The sequence below is a fragment of the Phoca vitulina genome, unplaced genomic scaffold, assembly GCF_004348235.1.
Source record: "Phoca vitulina isolate PV1807 unplaced genomic scaffold, GSC_HSeal_1.0 scaffold45, whole genome shotgun sequence".
Classification (NCBI taxonomy): Eukaryota; Metazoa; Chordata; class Mammalia; order Carnivora; family Phocidae; genus Phoca; species Phoca vitulina.
Window position 1 is genome coordinate 9,275,944 of NW_022589748.1, and position 26,336 is coordinate 9,302,279.

At 50.9% G+C, this 26,336-nt stretch overlaps 2 protein-coding genes across 2 annotated transcripts; one reads left to right on the forward strand and one right to left on the reverse strand.

Annotated features, from left to right (window-relative positions):
• The first annotated feature begins 3,848 nt into the window (after positions 1 to 3,848).
• Positions 3,849 to 19,563, forward strand: RUSF1 (RUS family member 1). The gene is made up of 13 exons (XM_032430749.1): positions 3,849 to 4,160; positions 4,766 to 4,880; positions 9,057 to 9,102; positions 10,957 to 10,989; positions 11,079 to 11,184; positions 13,652 to 13,753; positions 15,766 to 15,836; positions 15,915 to 16,099; positions 16,180 to 16,237; positions 16,597 to 16,667; positions 17,328 to 17,471; positions 17,581 to 17,658; positions 18,095 to 19,563. Exons 1-13 carry the CDS (start codon positions 3,861 to 3,863, stop codon positions 18,190 to 18,192), a joined length of 1,407 nt encoding a protein of 468 aa, XP_032286640.1. The 5' UTR covers positions 3,849 to 3,860; the 3' UTR covers positions 18,193 to 19,563.
• Positions 18,261 to 24,520, reverse strand: SLC5A2 (solute carrier family 5 member 2). The gene is made up of 14 exons (XM_032430748.1): positions 24,376 to 24,520; positions 23,753 to 23,824; positions 23,573 to 23,677; positions 22,564 to 22,728; positions 22,149 to 22,254; positions 21,826 to 21,906; positions 21,444 to 21,673; positions 20,997 to 21,132; positions 20,641 to 20,748; positions 20,375 to 20,525; positions 20,072 to 20,240; positions 19,779 to 19,994; positions 18,831 to 18,960; positions 18,261 to 18,744 (listed from the first exon to the last, which is right to left on the reverse strand). Exons 1-14 carry the CDS (start codon positions 24,499 to 24,501, stop codon positions 18,518 to 18,520), a joined length of 2,022 nt encoding a protein of 673 aa, XP_032286639.1. The 5' UTR covers positions 24,502 to 24,520; the 3' UTR covers positions 18,261 to 18,517.
• Positions 24,521 to 26,336: the final 1,816 nt, after the last annotated feature.

Genomic DNA, 26,336 nt, shown 5'->3' on the forward strand with positions numbered 1-26,336 from the left:
AAGGAAAAAAAAATAACTACCTTACAAGTCCTATTGAGAAAATAAATTCATTCATTCCACAAATTGATATTTGGCACCTACCTTGCACCAAACACTGGAACAGGGCACTAGGAATATATTCAGTGCCAAAGACAAAGTTCCTGTCCTCCTGGAGCTTATGTTCTAGTGGGAGGAATAAGAGGATGAATGGTAAGGGCAACATCTGAGAGATAGGGCAAGACCCAATCTACAGAGCTTTGTGGGTCATGACAAGAAGTTTGTGTTTCATTTCCAAGTGTGAAGAAAAACCACTGAAGGGTTTGGAGGAGAATGTTGCAATCTTCTTCCACAAAAGTAATAGGAAGCCACTGAAAAGTTTAAACAGAGGAGCTTTAAACTTCATGGAGAGTGGACTATAAGAGAGCAGTAGTGGAAGTGTGGGGATCAATGAGAGTAAAGTCAAGGAGACAAGCAGCTTGGACTATTCTGCCCAATGTTGGGCATTCTGTTGAATGCAGACTACCAAGAGGTTTCCTGGGGGTAGGAAAAGGGGAACCATCACTCCTCTCTTTGTCAAGCCATTGATCTGGACACTTCTCAAAGAAGTGTATGACGAGTCCTTGTCCTCACTTATAGTTCAGTTGGAAAGACAGGACATAGGTACCTAATAAAAGCAAATACCAACTGGCTCCAGAAAGCATATGCTAAGGGCTAAATAAGTGCTACAGTGAACAAGGGCTGCCATGGTCTCTGAGCAGGAGAAATCAATGTGGATAATGGTGGTCAGTAAAGCTGAGAGGTTCATAATTAGTGTGACAATATATACCAATATGCCCAGAACAGCTCCAGTCTGTTTCCCCAGTGTAACTGTTAATAGTGCCTCCTCTAATGACATGCTCAAAAATTCTGATTTGGATAATGAGTTATATGGTGATGCTAGTCATGAGGGCCACTTGCCTCATATGGAGAAAAAAAACCCATATTTGAATACTTGACATTAGCTCCAAATAATGGCCAACATTTAAATAGCATGTACTGTGTGCCAAACATAATTTAAAAGCTTTACACATGTGACTTATTTAATGCTCAATCCAAACCTATTGTGGTAGATATTAGTATTATTCCCATGTTATAGATGAAGAAACTGAAGAACAGAAAGATAAGAAAGTTGCCCAAGATCTCACAGATACTAAGTAACAGAACCTGGATTCAAACTAAGGCTATCTGAAGGAATTCATTCATAGAGGTTGGCTTCAGAGTTCAATGCATTCACAGAAGCTAATATTTAAAATATTACACATTTGTCAGTATGAAGGTTCCTCAAAAAGTTATAAATAGAACCACCCCATGATCCAGCAATTGCACTACTTGGTATTTACCCAAAGAATACAAAAATACTAACTTGAAAGATACATGCACCCCAATATTTATAGCAGCATTATCTACAATAGCCAAATTATGGAAACAGCCCAAGTGTCCATTGACTGATGAATGGATAAAGAAGATGTGATAGGGCGCCTGGGTGGCTCAGTTGGTTGGGCGACTGCCTTCGGCTCAGGTCATGATCCTGGAGTCCCTGGATCGAGTCCCGCATCGGGCTCCCTGCTCCGCAGGGAGCCTGCTTCACCCTCTGACCCTCCCCCCTCTCATGTGCTCTCTCTCTCTCATTCTCTCTGTCTTAAATAAATAAATAAAATCTTTAAAAAAAAAAAAAAAAGATGTGATATATACATATATATTTATTAATTTTTATATATTATATACAAAACACACACAATGGAATATTACTCAGCCATTAGAAAGAATGGCATCTTGCCATCAGCAACTACATGGATGAAGCTAGAGTATTAGGCTAAGCGAAATAAATCAGTCAGAGAAAAACAAATGCCATATGATTTCACTCATATGCGGAATTTCAGAAACAAAACAAATGAGCATAGGGAAAAAAATAGGACAGAGAGAGACAAACCAAGAAACGGACTCTGAACTATGGAGAACAAACTGATGGTTACCAGAGGGGAGGTGGGTAGGGGGATGGGTGAAGTAGGTGATGGGGATTAAGCAGTGCACTTGTTGTGATGGGCACTGGGTGTTGTTGTATGGAAATGTTGAATCACTGAATTGTACACCTGAAACTAATATTACACTTTATGTTAATTAACTGGAATTTAAATAAAAACTTAAATAAATAATAAACAAATAATAAATAAATAAAAATATTACACATTTGTAGCCCTTCAATTCTTCACTCTAACACGAAACTCAAAACTTAAGAAAATAATAATGAAGTGCCCCAGGTCTATCTTAGCATTAGAGAGACTCTGTGTAGGTCTCAGATAAGGTGAGGCAGGATAGAAGGGTGTTCCAGGCTGATGTCCAAGAAGAAGGTGATAGTTCAGGAGAATCAGAAGTTTAAACCAGGGAGTCGGACTGTGGGAGTCCAAGAAAGCCAGCCTAAGAAACCAGGATGTTTTATTTTCTGATAAAAAAGAGGGCACTTTTGGCAAATTTCTACTTTGGAATCAGTACATTACACAAGATGGAAGGAGAAAGGGAGAGAGGGAAAGAGAAAAAGAGATGAGCTAGGAGAGAGAGAAACACTCTGTCTTCAGACTCTCACCCCAATTTCATGGACCCTTTCCACCAATAAACACACAAGAACTTCTCTATTTCTCATTTTGTGAGACTATTAGCTGCAATCCCTTGATTTTCTCATTTTTCAGATGTCCTAAGGATCCTTTCAGAAATAATACTCTTCCAGGAAAAATAAGATGAAAACAGAGAGGGAGGCAAACCATAAGAGACTCTTAACCCTAGGAAACAAACTGAGTGTTGCTGGAGGAGAGGTGGGTCAGGGGAAGGGGTAACTGGGTGGTGGGCATTAAGGAGGGCACTTGATGTGATGAGCACTGGGTGTTATATGCAACTGATGAGTCACTAAATTCTACCTCTGAAACTAATACAGTGTATGTTAACTAAATTGAATTTAAATTTTAGAAAAAGAAAGAAAAGAAATACTACTCTTCCAGTCTTGGGTAAGGCACAGGACCTCGGGGATCATTTGCTCCAACTTCTCATCATGCATTCCTTTGTTTGTTCATTCATTCATTCATAGTATTTTTTTTTTTTTAAGATTTTATTTATTTATTTGACAGAGACAGAGACAGCGAGAGCGGGAACACAACAGGGGGAGTGGGAACACAACAGGGGGAGTGGGAACACAGCAGGGGGAGTGGGAGAGGGAGAAGCAGGCTTCCCGCTGAGCAGGAAGCCCTGATGTGGGGCTCGATCCCAGGACCCTGGGATCATGACCTGAGCCGAAGGCAGACGCTTAACGACTGAGCCACCCAGGCGCCCCCGTTCATAATATCTTTTCAGCACCTACTATGTGTTAGATCCCGGGCATAAAATAAGGAGTACTATACAGTCCCTGCTCTCACAACAAAGAAGGCACCTAAGCCCAGGGAGGGACACTGACTGGCCCAAAATCAAAAAACCCTGTGGCCGTCCTGGGTCTCAAACACAGCGGTTCCCCGGGGACGCCCTCTTCCCTTCCGCCCACAGCTGAAGGTTGCGGGTTAGAGGAACGCAGCTATCTCCAGGACTTGGCGGCCTCAGGGGCTCCGATTGCTCCCGCGGTCCGGCAACAAAATGCTGCAGAGCACAAAGGCAGAGAGCAGCCCTGAGGCATCCGCAGCGGGGCCAAGAGGTCCCGGGAGGAAGCGTGGGATCCGCAGCGGGACAGAGCAGGACAGAGCAGGACGCAGCGGCCGGCGGCCCCTTCGCAGAGAAAAATTGCACCTCCACAGCCGCCGTAGCCGGGCCGGAAATGTAGTTCGGCCACGTGTCGCGTGTAGAGGCCCCGCAGGACGGGTTCCGACATGGCTGACGGCGGCAGCCCTGCGGCCCAGCTGTGCTCCGAGCAGTTCGGTTCCGGGGCGGCCCGGGGCTGCCTCGCCGCCGCCGATGGGAGCCTGCAGTGGGAGGCTTGGGGGTGGCGCCGCTGGGGGTTCTCTGGGCCCTTCACAGTACGACCCCGAGGACGGGACGGCGGCGCAGGGGGGACTCCCGGGGCCGCTTCACCGCCTCTCTCGGGGCTCACGGCCGTGTTCCTGCCGCAGGGCTTCCCCGATAGCGTCAGCCCGGACTACCTGCCCTACCAGCTGTGGGATTCCGTGCAGGTCAGCCTGGCCGACCGGGGTCGGGGGCAGCAGGGAGCCACGGGTGAGGGAGACGATGCGGGCCACCCGTCTCCGTGTAGAGGTTGGAGACTGAGGCCCAGAGCGGGGCTGTGACATGTTTCAGGTCACACATCTATGAGAGCTGATAATAGAACTTAGACCTGGGGCGCCCGGGTGGCTCAGTTGGTTAAGCGACTGCTTTCGGCTCAGGTCATGATCCTGGAGTCCCGGGATCGAGTCCCGCATCGGGCTCCCTGCTCAGCGGGGAGCCTGCTTCTCCCTCTGACCCTCCTCCCTCTCATGCTCTCTGTCTCTCATTCTCTCTCACACAAATAAATTAAAAAAATCTTAGACCTCCGTGTCTCTGTGCACACTCCTCACCCCACTTTTTTTTTTTTTTTTTTTTAAGATTTTATTTATTTGAGAGAGAGAGTGAGAGCATGAGAGGGGAGAGGGTCAGAGGGAGAAGCAGACTCCCCACTGAGCGCGGAGCCCGATGTGGGACTCGATCCCGGGACTCCAGGATCACGACCTGAGCTGAAGGCAGTCTCTTAACCAACTGAGCCACTCAGGCACCCACTCACCCCACCCTTTTTCTTCTCCAGGCCTTTGCTTCCAGCCTCTCAGGCTCCCTGGCCACCCATGCAGTCTTGCTGGGCATAGGGGTGGGGAACGCAAAAGCTTCTGTTTCAGCTGCCACTGCCACCTGGTTGGTGAAAGGTGAGCTGGACCCCTGGAACCTTACCTGTCGCTGCTGTCAGCCCTGCCACCCCACTGGCCTCTTTTTCCTCCTGCTGGGAAGCCCAGCCCCTCCTTTCCGCCATCCCAGTGTTGTGGCCTCTAGTTCAGGGCTGTGATGTGTATTTGTATGGACTCATTCCTGATTGGATCTGGAAGGCAACTCTCCCCAGTCCCTAAAACAGTATTTTTATTGGTTTTATTCAACAATTAATTAGTCGCCCACGACCAGAATATCCTCATCCTGAGACCAGCCTTGCAGCCGCACTCAGTTCCCCGTACTGTTCAGAGCCTCTAAATCATCTGGAGCTCAAATCCCTAAGTTAATCATCCCCTCTCCTTTACCCCTAGGCTTTTTGTGGAGCACTGCGTAAGAATGCGGTTATTGAATAAAACGACCGGCTGCTTGAAATGTGGGAAATTGCTCAGTTCTAGAAAAAAACAATTTTGTAGTTAGTCCTGAGTAGGAAGGAGGAGGTTCTGGGAAAGACGAAAGGCATTTTAGAACCTCTGGGATACTGGATGATAATAATAACTGTAGTAACCTTCTGTTGGATGTGTACAGCTTTTTGAAAAACCACTAATGAAAAACAGAACATATGGTTTGGTACCATGCCACCTAAAGAGTGAGGTAGAGAAGAAAAGGGAAACTGCCACGGGTTCCACATCAGGAGGGCCTATGGCTCTCTCCATTGTCCTTTGTCTTTCATTACTGGTTCCCTGGGGGAACTTAAATCAGACCCAAGGGAAGGCTCTTTCTGCTCCCAGCATGAGCCTGGCCACATCTCTGGTGAGTGTCCATGGATCTTTCGGAGGATCTGGAGGCTCCTGCTTAACATCCTTATTAAGACTGAGCAAACTGGCCAAACGTGAGTCACCTCTTGAAAGAAGCCTTTCTCTGTGGCTTCTTGTCCTAGCTATCTCTTCTCTTAATAATAATAGTTCACACAAACAGTGTTTATTATTTGCCAGTCTTTAAATATGCTGACTTCACAGTAGCTCTGAGATAGGTATTGTCATCACACCCATTTTACAGATAAGAAAACTGAGGCACAAAAAAGTAACTTGGCCAGGATCACAGCCAGTAAACTGTAGGGCATGGATTTGAACCCAGGAGGTTTAGTTCCGGATTCATTTTCATACCACCAAACTGCTTAATTTGGACCTTTTCTGTTGCTCTTCTGTGGGCTGAGTGTTTGGAATGCAGCAGGAACATGAATCAGTAATTGATGTTTTCATGTCATTTCTAAGCACCCTAGTCTTACCACCAACATGCTGCCCATATATGTGTTTAAGGTATTAAGAAAAAATAAGACCATTTTAAGGTAGGAAAAAAAATACCCACTTTTTAAAGCCTATTGTTGATATTAAAGGAAGCCTTAACTAGAATAGTGTTTCCAAATTCATTTCCATCAAACCTGGGAAATTTGTATTTGGAGCTTTATATAGGAAACTCCCTTGGGGGGAAAAAAAAAACTCCCTTGGAATTTTTTTTAAGTCATTTTTGGTTACAGATCTCTTAGTGGAACGTGGTGTTAATTGTCATAACTAACAATAGTAATACTACTAGCAGCTAATATTTTGACAGCCTATACTGTATGCCAGGAATTTTGTACACTTACATGTAATATGTAACTTAATCTCTACAGCAGCCATATTAGGTAGATACCATTATGAATCCCTTTTTCAGAGAGGTTTCGTAACTTTCCTAAGTTAACGTAGGGCCAGGATTTGGACCCAGACCGACTGACTCCTGTGTCCCACTCTTAACTGCCACATTCTTGCCAGTGGGATTTAGAGTGGAGCCTAGTACAATTTGTGGACAGCTGATCCCTTACAACTGCTCAAAAGTTTCTAGATCGTATAGCTCAGCTAGTTGTAAGTGAGGCAAAGAAGAGCAAATGGGAATTAAGATTCCTATCTAGTGGACAGTGTTGACTTTCAGATACAGGGAGAGTATGTGTCATTATTGCATCCTAGTGCCAACTTCCAGATTCTGACAAGGGCCCTGCAGACTGCTGATGAAACATAGAGTAGGCCCCCTTTCTACCCAGTGGCCCTTGTATGCAGGACATACACCTTATTGGATGAGTGTGCAGTCAGAGGGAAGAAAAATAGAGTCTGGCCCAGTGAGCTGTCAACAAGTAAAAGTAACCTTGGCATGTTCAGTGTCACTAAGTTGAGCCAATACAAGAATCTTAAGTGGAACAATAAAATTTTTGTGGAGAATGAAATACAGTTGAAAGAAAGAGGGTAAAGTGGGTGACAGAGGAAGCCTATAAAGCCACCTGGTGGGTATTACTTCCAGGGATATACAGGGGACAGAAATAGAGAAGTGGAGCAGGCCCAGTAAGAAGTGGACCTATGCCTCATCTGAAGTAGCCGCCGCTCAGCCCCAGCCAGTTGTGGTGGTAAGGGAAGATAGGTTCAGGGTTGCCACGTCTTCAGGTTCTTCCAGAAAAGCTGGAAATCCAGATTTCCTCATAAAATGTCCCATTTTTGTTGATCCAGCTTCTCTGAGCTTTAGTTACTTCATCTATGAAAGGGAGGATCTCTCAGAAGTTCATAGGATTGTGGTGAAGGTTGAAAGGAGGAGGGATTTCAGGTGACCACCAGCCTGTTTACTGGTGTTCCTCAGGCCCCGAGTTTCGTAAAGATGTCTAGGTAGAAGGCCTCACTGCCCAAGGATGGAGGTTGGGGCGAGGGGTGAGTACCGCTCTTTCCAGTGGAGAATGGGCAAGGCCAGCCTGTCACCACCTTTTTATGTTGTAGGATACTCCCAACCCTCCCCAAAACCTAGTTTCCCTTCTTGCATTCCCTTAAGGGTCCATGCCCTCGAGTTCAAACAAGTCAGGAGTCTTCTGCCTACTGTATCTTTGCTTTCCAGTGTCCACTGTATGAGGCCTTCCCAGTTGTTTGGTTCTAAAACAGTCCTTTGTGATCCCCCTGCTGAACTTAATGCTACTCTCAATATAAGGGGTTTATATCAGGGGGTGGAAAACCTTCTGTAAAGGACCAAGTGGTAAATATTTTACACTTTGCAGGCTGTATAGTTTCAGTCACAGCAACTGATTGTGCCGTCGTGTCACAAAAACAGCCAAAGACAGTCTGTAAATGAATGGGCACAGCTATGTTCCAATAAAACTTTATTTATAAAACAAGGAGCAGAAGACTGTAGACCACAGTTAACTGATCCTTGGTCTAAATCAGTGTTTTTCATACCGATTGCTGTTTGCTTTTATGCTGTGTTTGGAGTCTGGAACCATGACCTTCTGGGTCACGGTATCCCCTTACCTCTTATAATGCCTGGCACAGAGTTAAGTAGCCAGTAAGCATTTGTTGTGCAAATGAAGGTCTAGCTGATTCTGGAGACTTCTCTGACTCTGTCTAGCCTGAGGAAGCCTCTCCCTCTGCCCCACACCCCCAGCTGTCGTCATCAAACTGTAATTCAAATCCCTTTTTTTTTTTTTTAATTGATACTCTAATGACCACCCGTGAACCCATGGCCCAACCTAAGAGCTAGAATATCAGCAATAACCTCTGAACTTTCCACACAGGATTTCCTGCTTTATCTTTTTTTTTTAATAGTTTTTCCATATATATATATATATATATATATATATATATATATATACACACACACACATATATATATATAAACACTGTATTGTTTCGTTTTAGAGCCTTATGAAAAGTGTATTTTGCTGTATGTAGTCTTCATGGCTTACTTTTTCATGCAATCTTATAATACTAGGATTCACCCATTTTGATATGAGTAGTTGTGCATTAGATTTTTGCTGCTGTCTAATATGCCACTGAGTGAATATACCAGAATCTATCTATGCATTCTCCTGCTGATGAGCATTTGCATTATTCCCAGTCTTTGGCTGTTTATGAACAATGCTGCAAAGGGTATTTCTGGTCCATGTCTCTTGGTGTGCATGGGCACATAGTTTTCTTGGGTACATACTGAGGAACTGCTAAGTCTAGACACTTCTGACGCCATCATACACTCTGTCTATCCAATACTTATTTTGTCAAACTGAGTTCCTAAGAGCAGTGATGCAAGGTGAATCGGCCATTTCAGTGCCAGGGTCTGCGAGGCCCAACAGCCCCCAAGGCTCTTCCTTGTTCCTTACCAGTGCCTTTCTCCCCCAGATTCAACTGGCATGCTGGGCCGCATCATCTTTGCCTGGTGGAAGGGGTGAGTTTGTCTTCCTGGTCTGGCCACTCTCCCCAGACGGGGGTCACGTGTCTCATCCCTGGCTGTATTTTCAGCAGCTCCTCTCTCCTACCAGTCTCCAGGGGAGGGGAGATTTAGCAATTATTTCATCAGAGCTAAGGTACTTACTTAGTAAGTACCCGGTCCAGGTGGCTCGCCCTAGCAGTGAAGCCACAGAGCCATTGCTATGATCACCTGCCTTCAAGAGCACTGATTTGCCATTCTGCTGCCCATCGTGGAAAAATACAGCCACGAGGCTCTAAGTGTCCTCTGTTTGCTTGTTGAAAGAGAAGCCTGAACGGGACAATGCTGAATTCAAAAGGATTGATTTTACTCCAAAAGCTACTTTGGTGGCTCAGATACTTGATTGGACTTTGCCGAGCCTAGTGGGGAGTAGACTTGGGCAGGTCATCGGGATCGCTGTCCCACATGGAATCAGCGTTACCATTTATCTAGAAGGAGTTAAGGATCTTTTTTTTTTTTTTTAAAGATTTTATTTATTTATTAGAGAGAGACACAATGAGAGAGAGAACACAAACAGGGGGAGTGGGAGAGGGAGAAGCAGGCTTCCCGCGGAGCAGGGAGCCCGATGTGGGGCTCGATCCCAGGACCCTGGGACCACGACCTGAGCTGAAGGCAGACGCTTAACGACTGAGCCACCCAGGCACCCCGGGAATTAAGGATCTTGTGCTGCCTTCTTCCTCCTCATGTCAGTAATGGGCAACCTCAGGAGTGATTTAGTATCTGCAATTAATTGTAGGCAGACACTACCCACAATGTGTTCAGTGAGATGGTTTATGCAAAGTGCATAGCATATTGTGGCACAGAATAAGTATAATATTAACACTTATTATTAACACTAATAAGCGTTAGCTGCTGCTAACAGCTCTGTGCCTCACAAGCTCTCTACATATCCTCTCTCATCCTCAGAGCAACTTTGTAGAGAAGGATTAAATGTGTACATTTTAGCAGACCTAAAAGGGGAGGTCACCCAAGTTGCACAGCTTATAACTAATAGTATCAGGCTGCTTTATTGGGCAGAGCCCTAGACCAAGCCCACGTGTTCTGGTCCTGCCTTTGCCATTTATTCCCTCAGAAGTTTCTAGTGTGTGTCCCATACCCCACCTAGGAATGCTCCTTTTCCCTCCAGGAGATTTCAAAGTAAGGGACAGGGCTAATGCTGCAAATTCTGAGCTGGTCTGGGGCTACAACACCCTCTGCTACTGGGCTCTTGGAGGAGAGGCCCCCCAGGAGTTTGTGCATGGGCCAGGGAGTCCCTCTGCCTGACAGAAGAGGCATCTATCCTCTTGGTGATAGAAAGATCCTAGGCCTAGATGTCAAAGCCTGCCTCTCTCTTGGCCTTTTTTTTTTTTTTCCTTGGCCCCTGCTTTCCATGTGATCTGAGGGAAGTCATGTCCCCTCTCTGGGCTACTTATCTGTAACCTGTGGGGGGTTACACTAAATGTAGTTGTTTACCAGTCCAAAATATGTGGACTTCTTGCTGGGTACCCTCGATCAAGTGGGAGGAAGGGGTGGGGAGCTGTCTAAGGGACCCAGGGATGGCTTCTCCCAGAGGAGGGCCAGAGGGTGGGGAGCAACCACAAGACAATAAGTTCTTTTCCCTGATGCATCATGGGTTAGTGAAGGGCAAACACTAAGTGACCACTGAAGGTCCTCCCAGCTAATGGTATTTCAGGCAGCAGTGACAGGGTGTTGGGACAGATGTCTGCCTGGGGTCTGGATTTTGCTGAGTCCTTCAGACCTTACCTCAGCCTGCCCACAGGATGTGTTTTCTCCTTAAATTCAAATTGCAAACCAACGTCTCCTCCCCAACAGGAGTAAACTGGACTGCAATGCCAAGCAGTGGAGGTAAGGAGGGGCTGAGACAGAGGGGAGGGAAGTCTTCTATTATGAAGGTCTCTTACCTCTGATCTCTAACCTCTGATCCCTCCCCCCAGGCTTTTTGCTGATATCCTCAACGATGTAGCCATGTTCCTCGAGATTATGGCTCCCATATATCCAATCTTTTTCACCGTGACCGTCTGTACCAGCAACCTGGCCAAGGTATCCACCTCTGGGGCACCCCTTTACCTGCCTTGGTGGTGCTGTGTGTGGGCTTACCTGGGGCCCACAGCTGAGACCAGCCTCGGCCCTGTGTTCAAAGCACTTGCAGAAAAATGAAGAAGTTCAGATTTTTTCTACTCGAACTCAACCATATTTTCTGATTCTCCTCCAGCCAAATAGTGCCTCACGTAGCCTAAGACAGTGTCTGAAACCACAGGATTGGTGAGGAGCTCTGAGCTGAAAGATAGAAGAGGTGCTCCAATGTCAACATCTTGGGACCAGCTCCCTGGCTAGCTTTCATTCTTTGAGGAAATATTTATTGAGTGCCTACTGCATGTTTGGCAGAAAATATAGGCCCTCCCATTTTTTTCTTTGAAGAAAGCTGCACATAATTAAACAAATGTTTATAACATTGTAGCTACAGGTATTCCAGATGAGAAGTGTAGGGGGCTCTAAGAGGGTTGAGCAGGGATTCTGGCCTAGTCAAGGGATGGGCCCCTTCCCTAGGCCTGGGTCCTGAAGAATTGAGTTTAAGGTGAAGGGTGGATGTTTTTGAGTAGAAAGAACAGTGTGGGTCAAGGTCCAGGGGCAAGACAGCATGAAGTGGTTGTGAGGCTGGAGGGTCACATGGGGTGAATGCGAGCTCTTCCTCTCTGCCAGGCTGCTCACCCTCACAGTTCCTTCAGGTTGGCCGCATCCAGGTGAGGAAACTGAGGCATAGCAAAGTTCAGCAAAGAGCTTAGCCTGTCTTCACCACAGGGTTAAGTACCTGGCACAGAGCAGTGACTCAAGAAGACGTAAGATCCATCTCAAAAGCCCATCTATCTGTTCAAAATCACTTCAGAGCAGTGCTTCTCCACAGGGTACTAGTGACATTTCAGATACAACAGTTCTTTGTGGTGGATTACATTTAGCCCAGGTACCAGTCCCTGGCCCAGGCACACTGCCCTGAGCACCCCCTCCAACTCCAGGGCAGGAAACACCAGAGAAAACTAGGGCTGTAGCTGTAGACCAACGATTGTGACCTCTGCCATCTGTTTGAAATTATGCATTATACTTTGCCTTTGGGGCCTCAGTCTCTTCATCTGTCAAATAAAGGAGTAGGATAGGGCCATGAACTTTCCCTGACCACCTCCCACCCTCTCTAGAGTTCTAGTCTCAGTGACTAGTACCTCCGTATCCCAGGTACACTGGTCAGAAGCCTGGCTGTCATCCATGCCTTCTCCCCGCCCACTGTTACTTTCGTGTTACCTTCAGCTAAACCTCCATCTGGTGGTTCCTTGTTGCTGAAAAAGCATGGTTACTTCCTAGGTAGTCTCCCTGCTTCCATTCTCACCTCTCTTCATTACTTCTCAGAGCAGCCCATAATCCTTTTAAGAATGGAAATCAAATCAGGTCACTTGCCTGCTCTCATTGCTCCTTAACAAGGTCCACATGATCTGGTCACTCCAGCCTCATTTTGTACCATATTCCTCTTAACTTTTTTTTTTTTTAAACGACTTTGTCAAGTTCAGTGGTCTTCTGTAATCTTTTTTTTGTTTAAGATTTTTTATTTATTTATTTATTTGACAGAGACACAGCGAGAGAGGGAACACAAGCAGGGGGAGTGGGAGAGGGAGAAGCAGGCATCCCCCAGAGCAGGGAGCCCGATGCGGGGCTCGATCCCAGGACACTGGGATCAGGACCTGAGCCGAAGGCAGACGCTTAACGACTGAGCCACCCAGGCACCCCATCTTAACTTTTGAACAAATTATTTCTTCTGCCTGCATGACAACTTGTTTATTTATTGTCTGTTGATTTATACACTTCATGAGGGCAAGGGTTATATCTGAATTCTATCACAGCACTAAATCTGTGTCTGGCATCTAAAAGAGATTTGATAAATAGGAGATGGATGACAGTGATCAGTGACCCTCATTGATGAGTTCTACCATCCTAGATCTCACGGATTGAGGAGGCCCAGGTGTCCTGGGAGGTCAGGGCCATCACTGTGGGTTTTGAAGTGGCCTGGAAGACTTGACTGGGCCTCCACTGGGACAGGACGAGAGTGGAGTTAGTTACAGGCAGAATGGAAGCATAAAGTTGGAAACCAGACTGGGCCTGGGAGCTTAGCAAAGGGGCAGGTAAGCCAAAGTAGAAGTTGGGGGTTGGAGAAGTTGTGGGCTAAGAACAGTGTTTGGGCCTCCACCTTGGGGAAGTAAATGGAGTTCCTTGGGACTAGGCCACAGGGAGGTGTGACAGGCAGGGCTTTAGTTTTCTCCAGGAATAAGAGGGGAGGTGGATCTAGCGGAAGTGTGGGGATGAGAATGAGATAACCAAGGACAGCATTCAGGGTTTTGCTGTTTGGTTGCCTGATGCCTGGTTTTCTCAGACTGCTTTGAGTCATTTATTTGGCTCAGCCACAGACGTGCCTGTGTTGCCACAGCACGTGGCCGTTCTGACCTTCCTTCTCCCTTTCCCTACCCAGTGCATTGTGAGCGTGGCTGGTGGGGCCACGCGGGCTGCCCTGACCATGCACCAGGCCAGGAGAAACAACATGGCTGATGTGTCAGCCAAGGATAGCAGCCAGGTGAGCAGCTGGAATTGGGGTTGGGGGGAGTTGGAGCAGGGAGGCAGGCCAGGCCATGATTTGGGAGTATGGAGAGAAGCACCTGAGTGCTCCTGAGGGTAGGGTTGGGAGACCGACACACAGGAAGAAATGTCGTGCTCCCTGCTCTGACTCACATAGGTAGTCAGGTTGAGGGCATGAGTTCTAGTGGCAAAAGTCCAAGCTGATCATCTCAGCCCCTTCCCACTGCCTGTGTGGCCAAGAGTGGGCCCTCGCCCTGGCCTTCGCCCTCTCTGGGCCATAGCCCCAACCTGGGAGGTGGATGGCTGACCACGTGAGGCCCCATATGTTAAAGCACTTGGCAAGTCAAAAAGTGCTCAGCATGGGAGGTAGCTGGGGTCATTGGCCAGAGGTCTCCACTTGACAGTTTCCTAGGCCTTTTTGACCCAGCCCCTCACCTGACCAGGGCATCCTGGAGTAAAGGTGGGGACCCCGAAGGCTAAACTCTACAGGTATTGGATCCTCCCAGGCTCCTGTGCTAGGTGCTTATGTGTATTGTGGTGTTTAACTCTCACAGCAGCCCCAGGAGGGTTATTATTATTATTATCCCTATTTTACGGAAGAGGAAAATGAGGCCCAGGTTAGTCAGAAGTGTGACATAGTTTGGACACTGAAGCAATTTAGAAACTTCTGTTCTGTCCAGTCCTACACTCTATCCTTCTCTTAAATTGTTTTGCTCAGTTTCTAAATAGAAATTTTTTTAAATTTAAAATTAACTCTTTCAACAATATTAGCAGAAGCTAAAAAACATATATATATATATTAACACCAGCTAATATTTATTAAGCACTAACCGTGTGCCAAGTATTTCATTTATATGAACTCATTAAATCCTTACAGTGGTCTTACGCAGGAGGGACTCATTGTTGCCATTCTACAGATGAGGAAATAAGTCATAGCCTCAGTCCCCCTGAGTACCTTTGGACATATCCCTTCTCTCAGGAAATGGTTGGATTAATTCTTCCCCATTATGTCTTCCATAGGTTATTAGGAAGGGAGAAATAAGTACAACCCAGGACTTGTGCTTTAGGATCTCCCAGCTCCATGCCTGCGGCCTCTCACCTCCTCTCTTTCTAACCCCCAGCCCTCCCCATACCCCCAGGCTGTGTTTTCCAAGCCCCAGGGCTCCCTCAGTCTGCAGAAACAGGGACACATCACAGGGGCAATGCAGGACATATGCTCAGTCCTGCGGCAGGCCCCTGCTTTCTACTGATGTTGCTTTATTGCCACTTGATGGGGCTGCCGGAAATGACTCTTGCCACCTGAGGGAGAGGAGGTCCTTCTGCTCCTGCACAACCAAGACCTCTATTCTCCTATTTACCACCTATTTACACCCATTGCTCTTACTTCCACAGCCCACCCCCTTGCCAGGACAGCTGGGTAGGAAGAGCTCTCCCAGCCTCAAGCCCGCTTTGTGCCAGGACCAGCTCTCCCTTGGACCCCAGTAGTCAGGGGCACCAATCCAGACTCTTCCTCCCTCATGATGTTGGGGACAGGCGGCCTGGTGTCTGGCCAGTCAGGCCATCTCAGGCCATCAGAGGGTTCTGATAACATTGATTCTCAAGGGAAGAGGTTTGGATCTTGTGCCTTTCTTCCTGAGTGGCTCCTTGAACCCTTCGCAAACATGTCTGCCAGTTTTTGTATACCAAGGGGCTGAGGGGGATCAGTCTTTTTAAACCACCAAATATAAGAACTTCCCCATTCCGAGGACATTCGCTTGCCTGAGTATAGGGCTACTCAGAGGACTCTTGCAAAACAAAGACATGTTCCAAGGGCATTGTATCTACCTAGACACAAGCAGCTGGTGTCTTAAATGATAGCTCACTCATTAAAAACTTACTAGGCATCCTCATCAGTGTAGGGAGCCCTGGGAGGAACTGGGGCAGGGAGGAATGTGGTGAAAGGCACTCAAGGATATTCAGCCTGGCCTGGAAGGAAGCTCTCCAACTCCCAGCCCTTCTGCCATTTTCTAGGAGACACTGGTAAACCTGGCAGGGCTCCTGGTCAGCCTCTTGATGCTTCCCCTGGTGTCAGCTTGCCCTAGGTAAGACAGGATCAAGGGCAGGGAGGAGGTGCCCAGCCAGGCCTCTGCCCCTGTTGACCACCCCACTCTCCCACCCAGCTTCAGCCTCGGTTGTTTCTTCTTCCTCACCGCCCTTCACATCTACGCCAACTACCGGGCAGTCCGAGCCCTTGTCCTAGAGACCTTGAATGAAGGCCGGCTCCGGCTGGTCCTGAAGCACTTCCTTCAGAGGGGAGAGGTACTTGGCCCCACCTCAGCTAATCACATGGAGCCACTGTGGACAGGTGACCCAACCCCTTGGTCTCAAGTACTGTGTCTCCCAGTCTCTCCCCCGTCTGGGCATCCTGACTCCAGCTTCCCACAGGTTTTTGGCCGTCTCTGTCTCTATCCCTGGGGGTCCCCCTACACCGCTTGATCTCCAGGTAAGTGGCCCAGTGTCTCCTACCCACCTCTGATGCCACCCCACCCCCCCCCATACATGCTCTTTATTCCGATTACACACGGGCCTCACCTCTCTATTCTAGGTTCTTTATTGCCACTGACCAGACTTGGGGTCAGCATGGGTGCTTGAGGGCAGTGGGGCTGTGACACAGAGTAGGTATAAGGGATATATTTGTCAGATGCAGGAAGAAAAGAAGGATGGATGTGGCGTGCATGGGTAATGGCGGAGAGAGATGAGAAGGGGGTGAAGGACAGATGAAGTAAGGACAGTTCAGCTGACCGAATGGTTACTCCTGCTTTTGCTTTCTCCTCCCCCACTCCACTCTCTTCTTTCCTTCAGTGTCTTTGAGCTGCAACAGCTGGTTGAGGGACACCAACAACCCTACCTCCTTCGCTGGGACCAGTCACAAAGTAAGTGTGCCGTGCTCTTCCAGCCTTAGATTCACCCTTCTGGGGTCAGCTTCTCATTCCACCAGCTCCAAGGCCTCAAGCCCTGGGCAGTTTAGAGGCTGCCTGGTGTCCTGAAGGGAGCTCTAGACTAAGACCTGGTGCATTCAAATTATAGCTGCATGCCCCAATGAAATTCACATTGTCCCTGTGTAAAATGAGGCTGACAATACCTGCCTTATTGTCTGTGTGTTTTTATAAGAATCAGAGAAGGCGATTATGTAAAGCAATTTATATATTGCAACATACTCAAATAAGATTATGACCTTTGGTTACCCCGGGAGAACTTTTCTCTCCCATCCAGAGTCACCTGTTAAGGAAACGAGTACTAGAGTTTACCAGTCTGCTGGTTGTGTGCTAAAAGGTGCTTATTCTTACTAGACACGCAAAGTAAACCCACCTCAGTGGGCTCCTATAAAGTTGTATTTGGAAATTGGGCATTTCAGTTTGGCCAGAACATTGGGACAACAGGAGATGAAGATGGAAGGGAAAGGGTGAAAGATAGCCTCCATCCACGCCAGGCTAAGGCCTCAGGGCAGACAGGGATGAAGCAGGATGATAGGTTTGAGGGTGTTTAGGGAGGTGGCCCTTTCCTAGTACCAGTCTGTCTCTGGGTTTCTCCAGACCAGGTGCAAGTCGTTTTGAGCCAGATGGCAGGCCCTGAAACCATCCTAAGGGCTGCCATACACGGACTGGTGCTTGAAGCCCTGCAGGGAGATGGGCCCCTCCCAAGAGAACTGGAGGAACTGAGGAACCGAGTACGGGCAGGTAAGCACCTCACAGTCTACACTGCCGATGGCTCGAAGAGGGGTAGAGAGGAGAAGGACTGTGTTCCACTTGGGGACCTGACAGCTTCTGGTTCTGCACCCACCTCCAGGTCCTGAGAAAGAGAGCTGGGTCATCGTCAGGGAGACACACCGAGTGTTGGACAGGCTATTCCCAAAGTTCTTAAAAGGTAACATCCTTAAGCTCCACGGCTCTTTGGCCTCTGGGGCCTTCTCCCCAGAGACCCTGCCTAGCCTGTTTCCCTGTCTGCAGTATGGGGAGGGGAGGGATACTGTCAGTATTGACAATCTGTATGATCCCAGTTGGCATTGAAGAACTGGGGGCGGGGAGGGGGGGGGCGGCTCACAAATGACTAATGATGATCTTTCATTTAGCACCTAGTCCATTCCGGCTCTTTTCCATGTGCTAACTCAGTGAATTCTCGCTACAGCCAGATGAGGTTTTAGCCTCATTTTGTGCCAGAAACGACCCAGCAGAGGCAAGAGGAGGCTGGGCATACACAGAGCATGCACCTGGCCCGTGCTGCTCCTTACCACTCTCCCCAGACTCCCTAGAGCCTTCCTCCCAGCAGTCCCAGCGGCACCCTCATTATGACCTCTCCCCAGGACTGCAGGATGCAGGCTGGAAGACTGAGAAGCACCAGCTAGAGGTGGATGAGTGGAGGGCCACATGGCTTCTCTCTCCGGAAAAGAAGATCTTGTGAGCAGCCCAGATAGAGGCCCAGGTCCCAGGATAGGAGCCTGGAGCAGGCACACTTTGGCCACAGCAGGATGTGGGAACAGTGGCTTTATTTTCGCTTAGGGGAACTGCTGTGGCAGTTTGGCCAAGGCCTCATGGGCTGTAACCGCCAGTCGGATGGACAGGGGCCCCAGACAGAGACAAGGTGGAGAGAAGGGGAACCAGGGCCTACCCCCCCCACTCCTGCTCCTGCCATTCTCCCTTCTCACCACTGCAGGCTCCTCACGCCCATTCATTGTGAGGCTGAGCCCTGCCCTGGCTGTGGCTCATGGTGTCCAACGGGGTTGGCCTCAGGCATAAAAGCCCCAGAGGAACGTGGCCACAGCCATCATTAGCAGGGCGTTGAGGTTGACCACACGGGCCCAGCTCGAGTCCTCGCTGATGTCCTCCAGCCGCCTGGCTGCGGCAGCCACCTCCTCCTGGGTAGGGGCAGGGGGGCTACCGGCCCCAGCCCCGCTCATTCCACAGAACCAGAGCAGGCACCTGCGGACCAGGCCTGGAGCTGGGGGCTGGGGCTCTAGGAAAAATTGACACTGTACAGTTAGTTTCAGGGGACCTTGGCTCCCCCAGTCCCTGGCCCCACCTCCTGAAGTAGCGCCTTACCCTCCATGTCCACTGCATGCTCCGGACACCCATTCTGGATAGGGGGGGAGGCTGGACCTTCCGGCTCATCAGCATCCAGGTCCTCTCGCTCCTCCTTGCTGTGCCGCAGACTGAAAACCAGGCGGTGGAGCTGGGGAAGGGGGCAGGGACCAAGTGAGAGTGCTGTTCCCCCACCCGGGAGCCTCAAGTCTCTCGTCCTCCTGGTACTCCCTCAGCTCCCTCTGTCCACCCTGGACACACAGTTCAGACTCCGTTCACTCAGACCCGACCTTCCACGGCTGCCCTTTGCCCTCACACTGAACCTAAGTTCTTCAACTGTGTCTTTAAAGCTCTTGGCCCCAGTCAGCCCCTGCTTCATTACCCCAAGTCCCTGTCCACACTCAAATTATAGTCCTTTAGACGCTAGTCTTCTAGTCCTGCTAACAGTGTTCCTTCCTGTGGATATTTGTTCACAGAGTTTCCTCCTGCTACCTCTCCCCCCTTCTCCACCTGTGCAGCCCCGCCCATCCTTCTGCCCAGCTCCTCTGGCCTGGCCCCAATCAGCCCCGCTCTGGGGCACCTACCCTGCGGCAGTACAAGACCAAACCCTTCTGTGGGCCTTCAGGATAGTACTCTGTCCCTCTCAACCACCAATCAGATCTGTGGTCTGAGTCCCAGGGGCCATTCCAAGGACTTTGGGGGGCTTTCATCACCTCCCCCACAGTCTTCAAGCCACCTCCCCCCCCCCCAGAATACCTCAAATAAATGTCATTTAAATAAAACATTGTGCTTGCTTTGCAAATGCAGCTTCCAACTGGATTGCCAGTCTACCCTCATGAACCCCCAGCACAGAAATCCAGGTCCTCCTCGCCGGGCATTCCTGGAAGTGGACTGGCAGGCTAGGGGGAGAGAGGGCTGCACGGACTCACATGGTGCACGTTTGGTGCCCATGCAGTGGCCGGCACTTACGTGCTTGCGTGGGATGGGTGCTGTGCACAGTGAGACTACGAGGATGAGGAGGCCAGAGCAGATGAAGAGCACGATGGCAAAGTAGAGGTAGTGCATGCCGCAGAGGAGTGCTGGGCACGCCGAGGGTTGCACACAGCTGCCCGAGCCAAAGGAGAACTCGGGAATAAGTCGTGCCAGACCCATAAGCAGGCCCCCAATCAGTCCCCAGAAGGCACCCTGCCGGGGGAGAGAGTGTCAGCGAATTCGGGATGTCCAGGTTCTGCCCCGAGCTCACCACCCACACGCAGACTCACCTTCTCGTTGACGCGGGGCACGAAGAGCGCCAGCACGAAGACGGCAGACACCGGGGGCGCCAGGTAGCTGGAGACGGCCTGCATGTAGTCGAAGAGCTGCCCGCCCTGCGCTGCCTGCACCACGGGCAGCCAGGCTACGGATACCGCCACGATGAACACCACCCAGAGCCTGCAGCGGGTGACCATCCGGAGATTTCACCCAGGACTCCCCGTCTGCCCCTAATCCTACGAGTGTTCCCTGCCCGCCCCCCCCCCCCCGGGGCCGATTGGTGGGCAGGACGTGGGGGGAAACCCAGGCCGCACCGTCCCACTAGCAGCAGCTCGCGGTCGCCTGCGCGGGGCCGCAGGCGCGTGTAGATGTCCATGGTGAAAAGCGTGCTGCTGCTGTTAAAGATGGAAGCCAGCGAGGACATGAGCGCGGCCAGCATGACGGCCAGCATGAGTCCGCGCAGACCTGCAGGCCGATGGGAGCTGTGAGTCCCGGGCCACCAGCGTATCCCCGGGAGGGTGCGGACCTGGTGAGGGGGGACGCCTCCCAGGGGCCGTCTCCGCAGCCGGCCGGCCCTTACCGTTGGGCATGAGCTTCACAACGAGGCGCGGGTAGGCGATGTTGGAGCAGCCCACCTCGGTCCCGCACACGCGCTTGCACACTTCGGGCACCACGCACGCCACCTCGTCTGCGGGAAAGAGGCCACGACGTGGCTAGGACGGGACCTGGTCTGGGAACTCAGATCCCTGAAGCGGGGACGGGAAATCCTAGCGGAAGAGAGATGGGACCTCCGGTGGGAGGTGGGACTGGGTGACGGGATTTCCCCAAAGCAAAGGACAGTAACGGAAATGGGAAATAGGCACCGTTAGCCGTACACAAGAAAGGGGCTGGACGGGGCACAGGACTCTCGGTGGGGGCGGGGTTTGCAGACGTTACCCGGATAAAGAATGCGGCTGATCATGCCTGGCATGACCATGAGGAACATGGGCATCAGCTTCAAGTAGCCACACAGTATGCAGCCCGCCTTGATGTGGGTCAGGCTCTTCCCGGCCAGACAGCGCTGCACGATGACCTGCGGCGGGGGCTCTTCAACTACCTGCGTCCAATCCTGGACACCTCGCCCTCTCAGGCCTTGCCTACTCCGCTGCTCTAATTCAGGCCTGCCTCTGGCTCAGCGGTGCTGCCAATTCGCCTTCATTCAGACCCAGAGTCTTTGGATTCCGCCGGGTCTGGTTTAGCTCCATCCTGGCCAGGTCCCTGACCGCTCAGACCCGGCCTTTGAGCCGCCCCCATATGGGTTCCGGTTCCACCCATCTCAGCTCCTCCCACAGCGGTTCTGGTTCTGCCCCAGCCTCCCTCCCGGCCCAAGGCCTGACCCCGCACCTGGTCGCTGCACCAGTACCAGCCCGAGACGATGGTAAGACCCAGGAGCAGCGCCGGCCACGGCAGGTCCCCCGTCACAGGGTCCCGAAGCAGATGGTAGGAGTCCGGCCGGGGTCGATAGCAGGAACTGGAGATGTTGCCCACCGCCGGATCCTCAGAAACCGTCAGCGACGTCATTGCCCCCAAGTATTTGTCGAAAAGCCCCGAGTACCCGCCCACCTCGTGGAAGGCTGTGAAGGCAAGGCTGTCAGGGGACCGGGCACCCGCGCCAAGGCCCTCCCTAGGACCCACGTGCTGGAGACGCGCGATGTCTCTGCTCCCAGGTTGAGAGCTCTGTGACTCGCATCCTCTGTGCCCCTCCCCCACTGGCTGAGCTCCATACCGTAACCCATGAGGATGAAGGCCCCCCCAAGAATGACGAAGGTCTGCACGGTATCTGTGTACATCAGCGCCGCCAGCCCTCCTGCAACGGGCCTGGGTCAGTGGAGACAGCCCAAACAGGATGCCACGAGTACATACGGTGTCTTTGTGCGAATTTGAAAAATGGGCCCCTTCCTGGAGAGCAGATTTCAAAGAAATGGCCCATTCTCCAGGATCATGTACCCGGGCATCAGGAGGCAGGACTTAGCAGAATGTGCTTCAGTGACACTCCCACCCAGCACATCTCTCGAGACCACTCCATCCCTAAGCCCCTGCCACAGCCACCTGTCACAGTGTAGATCATGGTGATACCCAGAAGGGCGATGACAGAGGCATAGATGTTCCAGCCCAGAGCCTGTTGAATGAATACTGCCCCGGAGAACATGTCCACCTTGGGGGAAGGAGCGATAGCACGGGTCACGACCCAGGGACCCGGACAGGGACCCAGGTCTACCTCATGCCCAGACCACGACCCTACGTGGCCATGCTTCAAAGGTTCTCTTATTTTTCAATGGTCTGGCCTTCCCAGGTCCCACCCATTGTGGCCGTGGCCCGAAACCTTTTCCTTACAGACCCTGCTTCAGTCATGGTTCTTACAAGCTCTTTCCCCTTGGTCCCGCCCCCTCCAGGGTTTTCTAGAGACCTCCACTCCATGGTCCCTCCCTTTCAGGGCCCCGCCCCGCCCTCCATGAATGCGCACCGAAATCTTGGTGAAGATGTACAGAAAAAGCGAGAGCACTGACAGGTAGAGGCGGATACGATGGCCTCCGAAGCGCTTGCGCAGGTACTGCGGCATGGTAATGACGCCCGCGGTCAGGTACACTGGTGCGAAGACCCAGCCCAGTAACAGCACCACGAACAGCGCCTGTGGGCACAGCTGACGGCTGAGGATGACTGAGAGATCCGGCTAGGAGTGAGCCCTCGCCCCTGAAGGGTGCGAGAGACCTCTTCCTGAAAGTGCTATACCAAGGAAAGATCTCACTGGGGACCCAGAGGATGCAACTGCAGAGGATGTCCCTGGGCCCGGGATATTAAGGGACAGAGTCTTGACACCTCCTTGGGCCCTTAACTAGAGCCCTCCTAGTCCTCTCAGGCCAAGACCCCTGGCCAGTCCCTCCCAAGATGGTCCCTATCCCTTCACCCCCCAGCACATGAATCCAACCACAGACCCCTCAGCCTGACCACAGCCTCTGCCAGGAAGGGCTGCCACCCCTCTCCTCTCCACCCAACCAAACCTTCTGTCCCTCAAGACTCAGCACAGAGACCTCCTCCTCCAGGAAGCCCTGATCTCCCCAACCCTCAAAGACAAGCCTCAGTCCCAGAGCTTTGCCTCCTTCCCACTTCTGCAAGGGACTTTAATTTGGTCCAGGGATCTTCACAGGCCACAGCTTCAGAGAGCATCAGAACAAGCACTTCACTATCTTTGAGGCTGTTCACCCCACTTCAGAGAGGAGTAAATCAAGGCCACAGAGGGTAGTGGCTGGTCCAGGCTTACACAGCGAGTCAGGAGCAGGCCCTGAAAGTCGTCATCTCCCACATCCCCCTGCCCGCAAGCTGGATGTGTGACCCTCACTCGAAGCCCAACCACACCCCACCACTTGGAAAGTCCCACCTCCAGTCTTACATCCCCCCCTGCTTGGAGCCTCCCCAGGTGTGACAGTTCTAGGGGTTCCCACCGGGGGGGGGTATCAGCCAAAAGGGGGTCTCACATTCCACTCAAATCCAGCCACAGCCAAGCCGCTTGCAGCACCAGTCCCTGCCAGGCCCACAAAGTGGCCACTGCCGATGTTGCTGGCAAAGAGGGAGGCCCCGACCTAGATGGCCAGAGGGGGCGGTGAGCTAGGCTGCTTCTCTAGGCCGCCCCACCTCCACCGCCCAGCCTGTCTCACCGGCCACCACACCATGCTTCGTCCTGCCAGGAAGTAGCCGCCGACCGTGCCTCTGTTGGTTCTGCACATGGACTGAGGGACAGGAGTTGGGGGGGGGGGGGAGACGTGGGTTCCGAGCACATCTTTGGACCTAATTAGCCTTCTCGACACATTCCTCAGCCTTGTTTCTGGCTGAAGATTAACCAGCCCTCGGCTCTCTTGATGGTTCCCACCCAACCCCCTGCCCCAACCTCCCCTGAGGCATCTAGAGCAACCCCGGCCCTAACCTAGTGCCCAGCTACCTAAGCTTGAGTGTGGCTGGATTGCCTGACTTTTCCTGGGGCCTCGGGTAAGGATGGGCTTCTGGTCAGATACCGTGTGGACAGGGGAACAGAGACCTCATTTAGAATGCTGTCCCTGATGAAAATCCACTGATCCCTTCAACTAACCCAGTCCAAAGGTGGGAAGACAAGGAATGAGTATTGGCTGGGCCTTCCTGAGGCTATCAAAAGACTCGCTTGCCCCCAGCCCCAGGTTTCTTCCTAAAGATCCAGGCATCCCACCCCTACTGAACATGGGGTCTCCCTGAGACTTTCCCCCCAAGCCCCAGAAGCCTGGCCCCCAGCAGCACCCCAACTTCTCACCCACAAGCCGACACCAATGACCAGCAGGAAATAAGCAGCAATGACCAGGATGTCAGCAGAGTTGTTAATTAAAACCCTCTGGTTTCCCAGTCCTGGTACGGAGCCTGCCTCTGTGTGTTCCTCCATTCTGCCTAGGATCTGTCCCTCAAGGGACCAGCCCGTGGATTTCCTCAAGGGAGGGATTAATGGTTACCTCAGGGGCAGTGAGCCGACAAGTCCCATAGGTCTTGTCCCCCCTCCCCAGCTTTGTTTAGCTGAATCAGGTCTCATCAAGGCCGAATACTCGTCCTGTGGAGCAGACACTTTCAAGTTCAGGAGCACTCCTTCCTGGGCCTTAGCCCCACCCCTTCCCCAGTGACCTGGGCTCAAAATTACTCCTTTCACCCATGCTTACCCTTCAGCCTTGACCTAGGGAGCGTGGCTGAGCCAGCCTCCTGGTTTTGACTAATCCAGAGGGATCATTTTCAAACCCAAATCTGACAGTGTCACTCCCCTGCTCAGAAACCCTTCCTAGCTTCCCATCATACTAAAGGAAGTAGGAGCTCTTCAGCCTCGTGTTCAAGGCCTGTCATCCCCTGACTCTTGCCCACCCTTCCCCTTGCTCCTCCACACCAAACCTGGGGTGATACCACATTTCCCTCCAACTCCCTTGCCCGGCCCAGCCCCTGTATTTTCACACACCCAAACTTTTGCCTAAGCTGTGCATCCTGCTTAGAGTGCCTCCCTGCCTCCCAGATGGCCCACTCATACCTCTCAGAGGTAACCTTCAGTACTCAGCCCATGTCAACTCTCCAGGAAAGGCTTCTCTGACTTTTCGGATACAGTTATGAGCACATTGTGTTGTCCTCATCTGGGTCCAGGTCTGCCTTCCCAACAGACTAGAGATTACCCCCAAGCAGGAAGTGGCCTGATTCAACCCTGGAGTCCCATTGCTTAGCACAGGGCTAAACAGAAGAAGGGAGGGTATTGATAAATATCAGTACCTCTGCCTTTCTAGAAGAATTGACCAGACTTGGATGTCTGATTATGACAAGTTGGGTTCATGCCTGAGATGAAAACAGAAAACAATATTTTAGGGGAATATATTTAAGGAATGCCTTAGTTTGGGTCCCTTCAAAGCAGACCCGAAGATGAGAATTGGGTGCAAGGACTTTCCTGAGGAGGTGACCCCAGGAAGGCAGTGAGACAAAGAAAGAAGAAAAGCCAATAAGGGGCATGTTGATTAAAAGGTTGCCACTATGAACAATCCCAGCGGGGCCTCTTTGAGACACTGTGGGGAACACACCTCAGAATTGACCCCTCAGAGCCAGGAAGCTGGAGTATTCATTCACCAGTTCCTGTCTCTAAGGTCACAGAACCTCGCCCTCCCGCTTCAGACCTGCTGGGTGCAGAAGCACACTTGTTCCCCCAGAGAGTACCCTCAGACAGAAACTCGGGGAGCAGCTGGGGAGACTAGGTGTCTGGGAACTGTCTACATATGACTTCCCAGGTGGGCCGAGTGGGTATGGGCAGCACATCCACAGCTTCTGCTTCAGGGGGTGATAAATTTGAAGTGCCTGAGAGAAATCCAGGTCCAAGTGTCAGAGGATACAAGGGGGTTATAGGCCCTTAAAATCTATATGCCCTCTTTGTGACCTGCAACGCCCTTCATGACGTGGCACGTATTTCCACTTTAACCTCATCTCCTACTACTCTCCCCTTTACTCACCCTAATCCAGCCCTACTGGCCTTCTTTCCTTTCGTTCAATATGCCAAGCTCCTTCCTACATCCTGGCCTTTGCACTTGCTGTTTCCTCTGCCCACAATGCTCTCCTCAGGCTCTTTGCCTGGCTGTTTTCTTTCCTCAACCTTCCGAGTCTCAACTTAGACGTTACATATTCACAGAGACTGACTATCTGGTTAAAAGTAATCCCTTCCTCACTTTCTCTAACTTAGTTCTCTGTTTTTTGCCCCCTTTCCCC

What these genes read in the sequence shown, in the direction of transcription:
- SLC5A2 (XM_032430748.1), bottom strand. Translation starts at nt 24,501, where the DNA reads ATGGAGGAACACACAGAGGCAGGCTCCGTACCAGGACTGGGAAACCAG. An exon ending in GAGCTGCTGCTAGTGGGACG is followed by an intron (nt 20,241 to 20,374) that starts GTGCGGCCTGGG and finishes CACCCGCTGCAG; the next exon opens with GCTCTGGGTGGTGTTCATCG. An exon ending in CACCCATCCCACGCAAGCAC is followed by an intron (nt 18,961 to 19,778) that starts GTAAGTGCCGGC and finishes CCCCTTCCCCAG; the next exon opens with CTCCACCGCCTGGTTTTCAG.
- RUSF1 (XM_032430749.1), top strand. Translation starts at nt 3,861, where the DNA reads ATGGCTGACGGCGGCAGCCCTGCGGCCCAGCTGTGCTCCGAGCAGTTC. An exon ending in ATCTTTGCCTGGTGGAAGGG is followed by an intron (nt 9,103 to 10,956) that starts GTGAGTTTGTCT and finishes CCTCCCCAACAG; the next exon opens with GAGTAAACTGGACTGCAATG. An exon ending in CTACACCGCTTGATCTCCAG is followed by an intron (nt 16,238 to 16,596) that starts GTAAGTGGCCCA and finishes TCTTTCCTTCAG; the next exon opens with TGTCTTTGAGCTGCAACAGC.